This window comes from Oncorhynchus kisutch, linkage group LG26 (assembly GCF_002021735.2).
Source record: "Oncorhynchus kisutch isolate 150728-3 linkage group LG26, Okis_V2, whole genome shotgun sequence".
Lineage (NCBI taxonomy): Eukaryota > Metazoa > Chordata > Actinopteri > Salmoniformes > Salmonidae > Oncorhynchus > Oncorhynchus kisutch.
The window spans coordinates 39,507,373-39,522,570 of record NC_034199.2 but is presented as its reverse complement, the minus strand read 5'-3'; the positions used below and the strand labels follow the sequence as shown (position 1 = coordinate 39,522,570).

General features: G+C 43.0%; 1 protein-coding gene across 1 annotated transcript in view; it reads left to right on the top strand.

The window, feature by feature from the left end:
- Positions 1–13,512, top strand: part of ramp1 (receptor activity modifying protein 1) — an 80,110-nt gene extending 66,598 nt beyond the window's left edge. The window contains exon 3 of the mRNA XM_020462285.2: positions 12,375–13,512. Within this exon, the coding sequence (XP_020317874.1) occupies positions 12,375–12,630 (256 nt within the window). The 3' untranslated portion in view covers positions 12,631–13,512. The remainder of the gene's footprint in view (positions 1–12,374) is intronic.
- Positions 13,513–15,198: the final 1,686 nt, after the last annotated feature.

Here is a 15,198-nt window from a genome sequence, read left to right as displayed (position 1 = left end):
GCTTCTGTAGGGCAACAGAACTGAGATTATGTAGGGCAGCAGAACTGAGATTCTGTAGGGCAGCAGAACTGAGCTTCTGTAGGGCAGCAGAACTGAGCTTCTGTAGGGCAGCAGAACTGAGCTTCTGTAGGGCAACAGAACTGAGCTTCTGTAGGGCAACAGAACTGAGCTTCTGTAGGGCAACAGAACTGAGCTTCTGTAGGGCAGCAGAACTGAGCTTCTGTAGGGCAACAGAACTGAGCTTCTGTAGGGCAACAGAACTGAGCTTCTGTAGGGCAACAGAACTGAGATTATGTAGGGCAGCAGAACTGAGATTCTGTAGGGCAGCAGAACTGAGCTTCTGTAGGGCAACAGAACTTTCCTCTGAACATACACTGAACAAGAATATAAACGCAACATGCAACAATTTCAATGATTTTACTGAGTTACGGTTCATATAAGGAAATCAGTCAATTGAAATAAATTCATTAGGCCCTAATCTATGGATTTCACGTGACTGGGCAGGGGCGCAGCCATGGGTGGGCATAGGTCCACCCACTTGGGAGCCAGGCCCAGCTAATCAGAATGAGTTTTTCTCCATAAAAGAGGTTTATTACAGACAGAAATAGGCCTCAGTTTCATCAACTGTCCGGGGTGGCTGGTCTCAGACGATCCCACAGGTGAAGAAGGCGGATGTGGAAGTCCTGGGCTGGCGTGGTTACACAAGGTCTGCGGTTGTGAGACCGTTTAGACATACTGCCAAATTCTCTAAAATGACACTGGAGGCAGTTTATGATAGTGAAATGAACATTAAATTCTCTGGCAACAGCTCTGGTGGACATTAATACAGTCAGCATGCCAATTGCACGTTCCCTCAAAACGTTTGACATCTGTGGCATTGTGTTATGTGACAAAACTTCACATTTTAGACTGGCCTTTTATTGTCCCCAGCACGAGGTGAACCTGTGTAATGATCCTGCTGTTTAATCAGTTTATTGAAGTGCTCACTAACAGGGATGTAAACGAATGTGTGCACACAATATGAGAGAAATAAGCTTTTTGTAGGTATGGAACATTTCTGTGATCTTTTATTTCAGCTCATGAAACATGGGACCAACACCTGACATGTTGCGTTTATATTTTTGTTCAGTATAGATCTTAGAACTAGACAGTGGAGCTGTAGAACTATAGAACTGCCAAATTGTAGATTAAATTTGTAGAACTGTAGATTAAAGTTGTGGAACTAGAGGACTGTCGAATTGTAGATTAAAGCTGTAGAACTATAGAACTATAGAACTGTAGATTAAAGCTGTAGAACTATAGAACTGTAGATTAAAGCTGTAGAACTATAGAACTATAGAACTGTAGATTAAAGCTGTAGAACTATAGAACTATAGAACTGTAGATTAAAGCTGTAGAACTATAGAACTGTAGATTAAAGCTGTAGAACTATAGAATTGTAGATTAAAGCTGTAGAACTATAGAACTGTAGATTAAAGCTGTAGAACTATAGAACTGTAGAATTGTAGATTAAAGCTGTAGAACTATAGAACTGTAGATTAAAGCTGTAGAACTATAGAACTGTAGATTAAAGCTGTAGAACTGTAGAATTGTAGATTAAAGCTGTAGAACTATAGAACTGTAGATTAAAGCTGTAGAACTGTAGAATTGTAGATTAAAGCTGTAGAACTATAGAACTGTAGATTAAAGCTGTAGAACTATAGAACTGTAGAATTGTAGATTAAAGCTGTAGAACTATAGAACTGTAGAATTATAGATTAAAGCTGTAGAACGTTTCTACAGAACTCTGGTAGAACTAGATCCTTGGTCTAGCTACACACACAGGAAAGAAAGGGACACAGGCATGTACTGTATCTCCCTCCCATCAAGTGCTGCAATGATACAGGCAGCTAACTTGATGAAAAAATGAACACTTTGTCTCTAAGAGTTTGACAGAGTGGCCTGTATGGGATGCTGAGGTTTGCAAGGAGTATGAGGAAGATAAGTAATCTAGCATTCTATGTGTGTGGCAAACTTTGTGAGGAGTGGTGACACAAATCCATTTCAATTTCGAGCCAGAATCAAACGGGAAAAGTGCTTGGAAAGGTGGATTTGGCGGGAGAAGACTCTCCTGACATCACGCAGTTCCAGTTGAGCGACTGCACTTCAAAGTACTCCAATAACATAGATGCTGCCTTCAATTAAACATTTAGGGTTGTGAACAACCGCGTTGATGAGGTGAGCTTATAAAAGATTTCCCTTATCAAGAGTATATCCATGTGCATATAAGATTTATATCAAACACCATGCCCAGATGACATCTCTGTTTCCTCTGACTCCTCGCTACAATTGGTACGATTTAGACTCAAACACACTGAGGGAAGAACCCTTCAGGAATAAAGAAGTTCATGCAGAAGTTCATACAGTAGATGAAGGAAAATGAACATGGCAAAACTATAGACCTGAGTACTGAAGTGTAGGTACAAGCTGTCTTGTCCAGAGCTGACCATGTACTTCTTAGGCTATTTACAGAATAAAAAGTCCTGGATGCTTTTCTAGCAATAGATAACAAGAAATCCACAGAGGACCAATTGGATCCCAGGCTGCGTAAGTGTGCAGCGCTCATCAGTGTTGGCATCAATAACCCACATTTTAGGACAGAGCACTATTACAACAACCACCTCAGTCAGGGTTTAGGACAGAGCGCTATTACAACAACCACCTCAGTCAGGGTTTAGGACAGAGCACTATTACAACAACCACCTCAGTCAGGGTTTAGGACAGAGCACTATTACAACAACCACCTCAGTCAGGGTTTAGGACAGAGCACTATTACAACAACCACCTCAGTCAGGGTTTAGGACAGAGCACTATTACAACAACCACCTCAGTCAGGGTTTAGGACAGAGCACTATTATAACAACCACCTCAGTCAGGGTTTAGGACAGAGCACTATTACAACAACCACCTCAGTCAGGGTTTAGGACAGAGCACTATTATAACAACCACCTCAGTCAGGGTTTAGGACAGAGCACTATTACAACAACCACCTCAGTCAGGGTTTAGGACAGAGCACTATTATAACAACCACCTCAGTCAGGGTTTAGGACAGAGCACTATTACAACAACCACCTCAGTCAGGGTTTAGGACAGAGCACTATTACAACAACCACCTCAGTCAGGGTTTAGGACAGAGCACTATTACAACAACCACCTAAGTCAGGGTTTAGGACAGAGCACTATTACAACAACCACCTCAGTCAGGGTTTAGGACAGAGCACTATTACAACAACCACCTCAGTCAGGGTTTAGGACAGAGCACTATTACAACAACCACCTCAGTCAGGGTTTAGGACAGAGCGCTATTACAACAACCACCTCAGTCAGGGTTTAGGACAGAGCACTATTACAACAGCCACCTCAGTCAGGGTTTAGGACAGAGCACTATTACAACAACCACCTCAGTCAGGGTTTAGGACAGAGCACTATTACAACAACCACCTCAGTCAGGGTTTAGGACAGAGCACTATTACAACAACCACCTCAGTCAGGGTTTAGGACAGAGCACTATTACAACAACCACCTCAGTCAGGGTTTAGGACAGAGCACTATTACAACAACCACCTCAGTCAGGGTTTAGGACAGAGCACTATTACAACAACCACCTCAGTCAGGGTTTAGGACAGAGCACTATTACAACAACCAGCTCAGTCAGGGTTTAGGACAGAGCACTATTACAACAACCACCTAAGTCAGGGTTTAGGACAGAGCACTATTACAACAACCACCTAAGTCAGGGTTTAGGACAGAGCACTATTACAACAACCACCTCAGTCAGGGTTTAGGACAGAGCACTATTACAACAACCACCTCAGTCAGGGTTTAGGACAGAGCACTATTACAACAACCACCTCAGTCAGGGTTTAGGACAGAGCACTATTACAACAACCACCTAAGTCAGGGTTTAGGACAGAGCACTATTACAACAACCACCTAAGTCAGGGTTTAGGACAGAGCACTATTACAACAACCACCTCAGTTGTTAATTATCTTTATTTAACTAGGCGAGTCAGTTAAGAACAAATTCTTATTTACAATGACAGCCTAGGAACAGTGGGTTAACTGCCTTGTTCAGAACAAAATATTTGTACGTCGTCAGCTCAGGGATTTGATCTTGCAACATTTTGGTTACTAGTCCAACGCTCTAACCACTAGGCTACCTGCCACCTCTATACTCTAACCACTAGGCCAGCTGCCACCTCTACACTCTAACCACTAGGCTACCTGCCACCTCTACACTCTAACCACTAGACTACCTGCCACCTCTACACTCTAACCACTAGGCTACCTGCCACCTCTACACTCTAACCACTAGGCTACCTGCCACCTCTACACTCTAACCACTAGGCTACCTGCCGCCTCTACACTCTAACCACTAGACTACCTGCCACCTCTACAGTCTAACCACTAGGCTACCTGCCGCCTCTACACTCTAACCACTAGGCTACCTGCCACCTCTACACTCTAACCACTAGGCTACCTGCCACCTCTACACTCTAACCACTAGGCTACCTGCCACCTCTACACTCTAACCACTAGGCTACCTGCCACCTCTACACTCTAACCACTAGACTCCCTGCCACCTCTACACTCTAACCACTAGGCTACCTGCCACCTCTACACTCTAACCACTAGACTACCTGCCACCTCTACAGTCTAACCACTAGGCTACCTGCCACCTCTACACTCTAACCACTAGGCTACCTGCCACCTCTACACTCTAACCACTAGGCTACCTGCCACCTCTACGCTCTAACCACTAGGCTACCTGCCACCTCTACACTCTAACCACTAGGCTACCTGCCACCTCTACACTCTAACCACTAGGCTACCTGCCACCTCTACACTCTAACCACTAGGCTACCTGCCACCTCCACACTCTAACCACTAGGCTACCTGCCACCTCTACACTCTAACCACTAGGCTACCTGCCACCCCAGCTTCATGAGGTAGCTACATGAGGTAACTTCAACCAGCTTCATGAGGTGGACACTTGGAATGCATTTAAATTAACAGCTGTGCCTTGTTAAAAGTTCATTTGTGGAATTTCTTTCCTTCTAAATGCGTTTGAGCCAATCAGTTGTTTCGTGGTATACAGAACAGAGCCCTATTTGGTAAAAGACCAAGTCCATATTATGGCAAGAACAGCTCAAATAAGCAAACAGTCCACCATTACTTTAAAACATGATGGTCCATTAATACGGAACATTTTATTAACTTTGAAAGTTTCTTCAAATGCAGTCGCAAAAAAACATCAAGCGCTATGATGAAACTGACTCTTATGAGGACCGCCACAGGAAAGGAAGACCCAGAGTTACCTCTGATGCAGAGGATAAGTTCATTAGAGTTACCAGCCTCAGAAATTGCAGCCCAAACGAATGCTTTACAGAGTTCAAGTAACAGACACATCTCAACATTAACTGTTCAGAGGAGACTGCGTGAATCAGGCCTTTGTGGTCAAATTGCTGCAAAGAAACCACTACTAAAGGACACCAATAAGAAGAAGACACTTGCTTGGTCCAAGAAACATGAGCAATGGACATTAGACCGGTAGAAATCTGTCCTTTGGTCTGATGCGTTTAAATTTGAGACGCAGAGTTTGTGAACGGATGATCTCCACATGTGTGGTTCCCACCATGAAGCATGGAGGAGGAGGTGTGATGGTGTGGGGGTACTTTGCTGGTGACACTAGCTGTGATTTATTTAGAATTCAAGGCACACTTAACAAGCATGGCTACCACAACATTCTGCAGCGATATGTCATCCCATCTGGTTTGTGCTTAGTGGGACTATCATTTGTTTTTCAACAGGACAATGTGTAAGGGCTGTGTAAGTACTATTTGACCAAGGCGAGTGATGGAGTGCTGCATCAGATGACCTGGCCTCCACAATCACCCGACCTCAACCCAATAGAGATGGTTTGGGATGAATTGGACTGCAGAATGACGAAAAATCTGCCAAAAGGTGTTCAGCATATGTTGGAACTCCTTCAAGACTATTGGAAAAACATTCCAGGTGAAGCAGGTTGAGAGAATGCAAAGAGTGTGAAAAACTTTGAAGAATCTAAAATATGAAATATATTTTGATTTGTTTAACACTTTTTTGGTTACTACATGATCCAAATGTGTTATTTCATAGTTTTGATGTCTTCATTATTATTATACAATGTAGAAAATAGTAAAAATAAGAAAAACCCTTGAATGAGTAGGTGTGTCCAAACTTTTGATTGGTACTCTATATATGTACAGTGCCTTCAGAAAGTATTCAGACCCCTTGATGTTTCCTTATCAATCTACACACAATACCCCATAATGACAAAGCAAAAACTGTTTTTTTGAAGTTTTTGCTAAGTCATTAAAAAAAAACGAAAATATCACGTTTACTCAGTAGTTTGTTGAAGCACCTTTGGCAGCGATTACAGCATTGAGTCTTCTTTGGTATGACGCTACAAGCTTGACACACCTGTATTTGAGGAGTTTCTTCTTTGCAGATCCTCTCAAGCTCTGTCAGGTTGGATTGCACAGCTATTTTCAGGTCTCTCCCGAGATGTTTGATCAGGTTCAAGTCCGGGCTCTGGCTGGGCCACTCAAAGACATGCAGAGACTTGTCCCGAAGCCACTCCTGCATTGTCTTAGCTGTGTGCTTAGGGTTGTTGTCCTGTTGGAACATGAACCTTTGCCCCAGTCTGAGGTCCTGAGAGCTCTGCAGCAGGTTTTCATAAAGGATCTCCCTGTACTTTGCTCCGTTCATCTTTGCCTCGTCTTGACGAGTCTCCCAGTCCCTGCCACTGAAAAAAATCCCCACAGCATGATGCTGCCACCACTATGTTTCACCGTAGGGATGGTGCCAGGTTTCCTCCTGACATGACGTTGGCATTGAGGCCAAAGAGTTCCATCTTGGCTTCATCAGACCAAAGAATGTTTGTTTCTCATGGCCTGAGAGTCTTTAGGTGCCTTTTGAAAACTCCAAGTGGGCTGTCATGTGCCTTTTACTGAGGAGTGACTTCTGTCTGGCCACTCTATCATAAAGGCATGATTGGTGGAGTGCTGCAGAGATGGTTGTCCTTCTGGAAGGTTCTCCCATCTCCACAGAGGGACTCTGTAAGAGTGACCATTGGCTTGGTTGTCACCTCTCTGACCAAGGCACTTCTTCCCCTGATTGCTCAGTTAGTCCGAACGGCCAAGTCTAGGAAGAGTCATGGTGATTCCAAATGTCTTCCATTTAAGAATGATGTAGGCCACTGTGTTCTTGGGGACCTTCAATGCTGCAGAAATGTTTTGGTACCTTTCCCCAGATCTGTGCCTCGACACAATCCTGTCTCTGAAGTCTACGGACAATTCCTTTGACCAAGTACTCTCTAACATCCTGTTTACTTTCTTATTTCAGTAAATAAGAAAATCTCCTTTCTTTTTTTCATTCAAGCAGAAAAACAGAGAAAGGCATCGGGAGAATGTTTTGTAATACAATACAATGCACCAGTTTGGCTTCTCACTGCAGCAACAACAAATAAAAAGGGATCCAATTTGCTTCACGCTTTGTTTGTCTCAGACTCCCACATGAGTTGTGTTTGTTCCCATTTGTTTCCAGTCAATGGAGCAAACAAACCCTAAACAAACTAAGCTCTTTCTTTAGCTTGTCAATTACCATCTCTCTGTATCATCCTCTGTTACAGAAACAAAGCTTTCAAAGTCATTCATTTGGATCATTTATGTAATGACATGGGATGACATAATGGGAGCAGGAAACAAGTGATCTCTGGAGTTGAAAGATCTCTTTCAGTTGTTCAAAATTCAGTTTTCAATAGCAAATATCAGCAGGCACAGTCAGCTATATGGCACTCCAAATCTCTGAGATTACGATCTTTCTGATGCCTGTTTAATAAAGATATTGAATGATGAATTGGCAGAGTCTGACATTGTATCTCAAAGTCTCAACCTTTACACTGCTGATTCAATATGTAACTATATGACTTTGTCATGAGGGTTGATGGGGGAGGGGGGGATGAGGAAAATCAGCTCTCAAGACATTATCCAGAGCAAGGTCTTCAGTAAATGTCACAGAGCCACTCGCTCATTGACATGACTTACAAGGGGTTGCCCTCCTGCCCTTTTTAAATGTGGCGTCATGTTATTTCAAGTGGGCAGCTAGCATGTGACAGGTTCAGAAGAAAGGCGTGTAACAGTTCTGTATGCCAGCCTGGTCTCATAAACTAGACTCAAATTAGTATGATATGTTACGTTTGGTATGGTTACATAAAACAGATTAGCAGACGTCTTCAGCGCACAATTTCTTCTTCTTCTGTGCATCCCCCCCAGTCTTCCCCCCAAAAATTGCAGCGCCACCACCCTCAAAGCACCTCCCACGGCTATGGCTTACCTTAACCCTAACCCCTAACCCTAATGGTTGCCACCTAGCTAACATTAGCCTTAGCCACTCAGCTAACATTAGCCTTAGCCACTCAGCTAACATTAGCCTTAGCCACCCAGCTAACATTAGCCTTAGCCACCCAGCTAACATTAGCCTTAGCCACCCAGCTAACATTAGCCTTAGCCACCCAGCTAACATTAGCCTTAGCCACCCAGCTAACATTAGATTTAGCCACCCAGCTAACATTAGATTTAGCCACCCAGCTAACATTAGCCTTAGCCACCCAGCTAACATTAGCCTTAGCCACCTAACTAACGTTAGCCACAACACATTTTTATTCGTAACATTTAAGTTTAGCAAATTCATAACATACTGTATCATAGACATTGTAATTCATAACATATCATACCAAATGGATGATGGACCTCTACAGATTAATACATACTATACGAAACATAACATATCATACTAATTGGAGCGTCTCGGATTGACATTTACTATGTTACGTCTAACCCGAGTCCAGGTTGCAGCGGCTTCTGTACATCGAGGAAGGTTAGGGGACTTTTGACCACCTGTTGGTTTATAACGCAAAGTGCCATTCTTTTTGTTCTGGAATGGGAACTGGGTGATCGGAGCGGAGGCAGTGAAATGTTAGCTAACCGTTTATAGCAAGCAGTGTGAACACTAGGTACTGCTTTGGAGCGCGAGTCTTGTTTCGTGCATGCGTGTGCATATGACTGTGTGACTGTGTGTGTGTGTGTGTGTCTGTGTGTGTCTTGCCATCAGTCAGTCTGTCAACAGCTTCCAAGGCCTCTAATGTTGCAGTATGGAAAGTAAACAGTAAAGAGGACAGTAAAGAGGACAGTATGTGAGAGAGAAAGGAGGGGGTGGATTTAAACTGACATGTCTCCTGGAAGAGCAGGAAGGAGGGGGTGGATTTAAACTGACATGTCTCCTGGAAGAGCAGGAAGGAGGGGGTGGATTTAAACTGACATGTCTCCTGGAAGAGCAGGAAGGAGGGGGTGGATTTAAACTGACATGTCTCCTGGAAGAGCAGGAAGGAGGGGGTGGATTTAAACTGACATGTTCCCTGGAAGAGCAGGAAGGAGGGGGTGGATTTAAACTGACATGTCTCCTGGAAGAGCAGGAAGGAGGGGGTGGATTTAAACTGACATGTTCCCTGGAAGAGCAGGAAGGAGGGGGTGGATTTAAACTGACATGTTCCCTGGAAGAGCAGGAAGGAGGGGGATCTGTAGAAATAATACAAGGGGAATAACACTGTTAACACTGATGCGATATATAACTATAAGGACAATTTTTTTATACATTTTTATTTCACCTTTATTTAATTAACCAGGTAGGCCAGTTGAGAACACCTTTATTTAACCAGGTAGGCCAGTTGAGAACAAGTTCTCATTTACAACTGCGACCTGGCCAAGATAAAGCAAAGCAGTGCGACACAAACAACAACACAGAGTTACACATGGAATAAACAAACATAACAGACAAACAGGCAGTCAATAACACAATAGAAAAAAAAGAAAATCAGTGTGTGCAAATGGCGTGAGGTAAGGCAATACATATGCCATAGTACCGAAGAATTACAATAACTACCACACCTTCTGCATATGCAAACCCCCACTACACATAGTTCAGCAGGTCACATAGCTAAACTGTATTAGAAGAGCCAGAGTATATATACTCCACATTAGGTCATGTAAAGAAGATAGGATCATACAGAAGAAATGATTACAGGTATATGTGTGTGAGATCAGACAAGATAAGTTAATACTGACAAGGGAAGATACAACCTCCTGTGCGTGTTGAGACAAGACACGTTTAGCGGAGCTCTTGAAATTGTGCCCTATCTGGGTTATTATAAATCTCTTAGTTCTCAGTACTGAATAGGTTCCAGTTAGCAGGGGTGCCCTTGCCTTAGCCAATGAAGCATCGCCATAGGCCCTTAGGGAGAAATGTTTTGGAGAAACGTACAGGGAGAGAAAAGGGACTGTCTAGGAACGATTCATTTCCTCCGATGATGAAATGTTGCAGATGACGTGACTTTGGCAAGAGTGTTCTTTCAATAAAGCAGCTGTAATAGAAAGGTATTAAATCCTGTCATGTCAATAAATTGGTCATGGCCGTACATCTGTAGTGGATAAATGTGTGAGGAGAGAATAAGGGTTTGCTCATATTTCTATTCTTGCTGAGGTCTAATTTTACACTGTGTTCTCCTACACAGAATATCAACTCACTATTTCTCTCTCTTCTCTTTCCTCTCTTTTTCATTATTTCTCTCTCATCTCTCTCTCCCTCGTTCCTCTCTCTCTTCCTCTCTCTTCTGTTCATAATGATCACGATGCATGATTATAATGTCTGTCTGCCTTGGAAGATGAGCCAGATGGTCTGCCTTTTACCCTGTGTATCACTCTCCCACTGGGGGATTGGGTAAACTGAGACAGACATTACCCCTCGGTTGTGTTAGGGGACACCTGTGGATTATAAAAAGGTCCTAGCTATGCCCGGCATGCCACACCATGGAGGATGTGGGTAGAAAGAGCAGGCCATATGGAGGGCATGTTCTGAGGAGAGGCGGGAGAGCTCTTGTTCAGGAGGAGGGGAGGGTGGATGTGTGTCTCTGTGTTTTTCACTCTCTATCTGTCCTCTGTCATTACCAGGGGTCATTACTCTCAATCATGGCAGGCCTATACACACTAGGGAGCACAGTCACACGCAGAGAGCTCTATGAGGGAAAATATTGATTTGCACACAACGGTTGATTGCACCATTAGTGTGTGTATCCCGTTTGTGTGTTTCATTTTCAACGTCTCTCCCCTAACTTCAAATGAACATTGCCTACAGTACGTTCCATGAAGGCAATCCAGGTAGATGTTAGATGGCCCTTTTACTGAAGAATGTGTTCGTTTCATATGATTTGTGTTTAGCTTCTTCATGTTTTGGGGTTGCTTTTCAATGTATTGTTGTGTATATAGATATGTACAGTGTAATTGATGTGTACATAGATATACAGTTGAAGTCGGAAGTTTACATACACCTTAGACAAATACATTTAAACTCAGTTTTTCACCATTCCTGACATTTAATCCTAGTAAAAATTCCCTGCGTTAGGTCAGTTAGGATCACCACTTTATTTTAAGAATGTGAAATGTCAGAATAATAGCAGAGAGAATTATTTATTTCAGCTTTTATTTCTTTCATCACATTCCCAGTGGGTCAGAAGTTCAAATACTCTCAAATACTATTCGGTAAATTGTTTAACTTGGGTCAAACGTTTCTGGTAGCCTTCCACAAGCTTCCCACAATAAGTTGGGTGAATTTTGGCCCAAGTCTGACGTTTGACCCAAGTTAAACAATTTAAAGGCAATGCTACCAAATAGTATTTGAGTGTATTTGAACTTCTGACCCACTGGGAATGTGATTAAAGAAATAAAAGCTGAAATAAATCATTCTCTCTGCTATTATTCTGACATTTCACATTCTTAAAATAAAGTGGTGATCCTAACTGACCTAACGCAGGAAATTTTTACTAGGTTTAAATGTCAGGAATTGAAAAAAACAGAGTTTAAATGTATTTGGCTAAGGTGTATGTAAACTTCTGACTTCAACTGTGTAGTGTAATTGATGTGTATATAGATATGTATAGTGTAATTGATGTGTATATAGATATGGTGTAATTGTTGTTTATTGATGTGTTCTGTTCTGCTCTTGGTCTCAGCATGACTCCCTGCTTAAATAAAAGGTTCAATAAAAATGACACTGTAGATCATGAAACTGGTGTTCAATTTAAAAACCACACTTTGGAGACCCATTAAGAACCCCAAACTGTCCTAAATGTCTATTCAAAGGTGTAGGCTATTATTTACCCTCATTGGGATGTACGGTACATAAACCTGGTCTTCATTCCATTAATGTGACCTCCTACTGTTCCTTTCTGTCTCTCCCTACAGACCTTACGGTGAGCTCACCAACTGCACCTACCTGATCGCCCTGAAGATGGACTGTTTCTGGCCCAACCGGCAGGTGGACGAGTTCTTCATCCGCATCCACAAGCACTACTTCCACGACTGCTCCCTGTCGGGACGGCTGCTGCGTGATCCGCCCAACCGTATCCTTGGGCCATTCATCGTGGTGCCCATCCTTGTCACGTTGCTCATGACTGCCCTAGTGGTGTGGAGGAGCAAGCGCAGTGAAGGCATGGTGTAGCCGGGCCCAACCTTCAGGCCACCAGCCAGGGAGAAGAGGTCTAGAGGAGGCCCCCTTCACCTCCACCTCCACCCATGACAGACTCAGATACACATAACACTGCTGCTACCTACTACAGAACAGACATCATGGACCAGGTGAGGGACTGGGAGGACTGTCTAAGCCTGTCTCAAGGATAACATTATAGAGCATCTCTGGTCCTATCAGTCTGTTTGATAGGAGACCGAGCTACAGGCACAGGATATAGGAAAGTACACGGACTACAAGATGAGAGTTCATATAACTACAGTGATTATACCCTGCAGGCGGACTGGTTTAAAAATGGAAGAGTGATTCCATTGCCCTTTATCTACTAAATCCAATCTGGCTGGAGAATCACAAGCTGTTTGCCATGAAGGACAGATGGTGTCTGATTGGTTTGAAGGACTTCCTGGACACATTAGGTAATTTCCTGTGCAGTGAGTTGAGACACTTTGGCACAGCTCCTGGAGTGGACTTCTTACAGTCAGTCACTGATTGGTTGATATAAAGCATCGTCCTATCATCTCTGTGCTTTATGGATGTTGTCTGTGCACTCTGTACTCTCCTCAAACACTGTTTGGTCCCCCCTGTTCCTGTCCTTGCCCGTCAGAACCAACAGATTTCCACACTCACCCTTCAAGTCCTTGCTTTGTGTACTGTGCCAAAGTACCTGTCAGTAACCAAAATAATTACAAAAATATTCAAATCAAATGTGTCCATGAATAGAAAGTGAATATGAAAAAGAGAATATTATTTTATGATGTGTGCGAGACTGAGGTACAACATACTGTGCAAATGATGGATTAATAGTCTACTGTATTTCATAATGACTGTGTTCAATAAACTTGGATTAAAAACAAAGACGTGACATTGTGTATCGGGTGCTTTGCAACGGTGGTTTGGTGGGTATAACTTTTATCTTCGTAGTCACGAGGCTTGTGGATTGTTTTGTAAGTTACTGACACACCGTCGTGTCTGTGTAACATCTGAGTTGATTGGGTCTTTAGTAAGGCTAATGCTGTCATCACCAGATAGGGACATTGCCTTTAAGAGCAGAGCATCCTGCTAATGGCATTTTCTGACGCACTCTTCATCTTATTAGTACTGAGAGGCAAAGCGTCTGCGTGTCTGGCTGCCTTACTAATTGCCTTTATATTACTATGCCTGAGACACGGTTTTGCTACAAGAACTGCGCTCCCAATACTTCCAAGTAGATACCTGCTTACTCTTCACAGGGCAATGGAAAACGATAAATATTTTTTCTATCTCTGTGTGTGTCTCTCTCTCTCAAAGCACCTTGATTGCTTTAAGAGATATAATAAACCTTTGTGGTGCTCTAGTCAGACCCTGTATTATGAGTCTATTCTGGCTCCCGTGTAGAACCCAGTGTACTCTGGGAAACGCAGTTAAAGACCTCCCAGAGGATAACTGACTGTTAGTCGTTGGGGACTTCTTTAAGGCATTAAATATAGAGGGCATATTTATCTAATTATAATTTGATGGTGTTTTAATCTAGTCTGGTTACCAGTCTGTTTAGCTATCATTCCACTCCTTGCCACTCTGTGTCGTATGTCAAAGAGACTGGCAAATGTCACGGGAAATAAACCAAAATTAAACCATCTTACTGACCTGAGAACGAATAGTTTCCTCCAAGACAGCAGCACATCTTAAAAAGAAATACAAGTCTGAGACAGGCTATTAAAATCCTAGTTTTCCTTTGCCTACTCTACAACAGCTATATTCAAGCCCAGTAGAGTAAATAGAGAAGAAGAAGCCGGTGTGACCTAAGTCTCTCCATACAAATAGAAGGCTCCATCTGCTCCCAGTCCGATGCACAAGCATTGGATGTCCATTCTGCAATACTCTGCACTTCGACATGCTATGTATTTAAGGGCAGGGCTGGCCAGGGTTAGTTAGTCATGCCTTAGCTGTATTAAACGTGGCCAGTTCTCATGCAACTGATGAGAACCTTAAAACATGACAATTACCAGCAAATCAATAAAACAAAGAAAGCCTGAAGAAGGGACTAAACTAAAGCCTGTGGGTTGGGATTCGATGTTGGTGGAGTACATTTAATTACATCACAGAGTGTAGGCAGAGTTAAACAGTGTCTATTGTGACAGAGCTGGTACGGAGCTGACAGGGATGTGGGATTTCAATGTGCTTGATTTTCCCTGCCTGTGGCATGTTCCTGGGTCCCCCACATGAGTTCTGCAACTGGGGTAAACCTCCATCTCTCTCCTTTCCCTTCTCCGGAACAGAGCAGAGCAGAGCAGAATAGAACAGAGCAGAGCAGAACAGAATATAACAGAACAGAGCAGAGCAGAACAGAGCAGAATAGAACAGAGCAGAGCAGAATAGAACAGAGCAGAACAGAACAGAACAGAGCAGAGCAGAGCAGAATAGAACAGAGCAGAGCAGAATAGAACAGAGCAGAGCAGAACAGAATAGAACAGAACAGAGCAGAGCAGAACAGAGCAGAATAGAGCAGAGCAGAATATAATAGAACAGACCAGAATAGAATAGAACAGAACAGAGCAGAGCAGA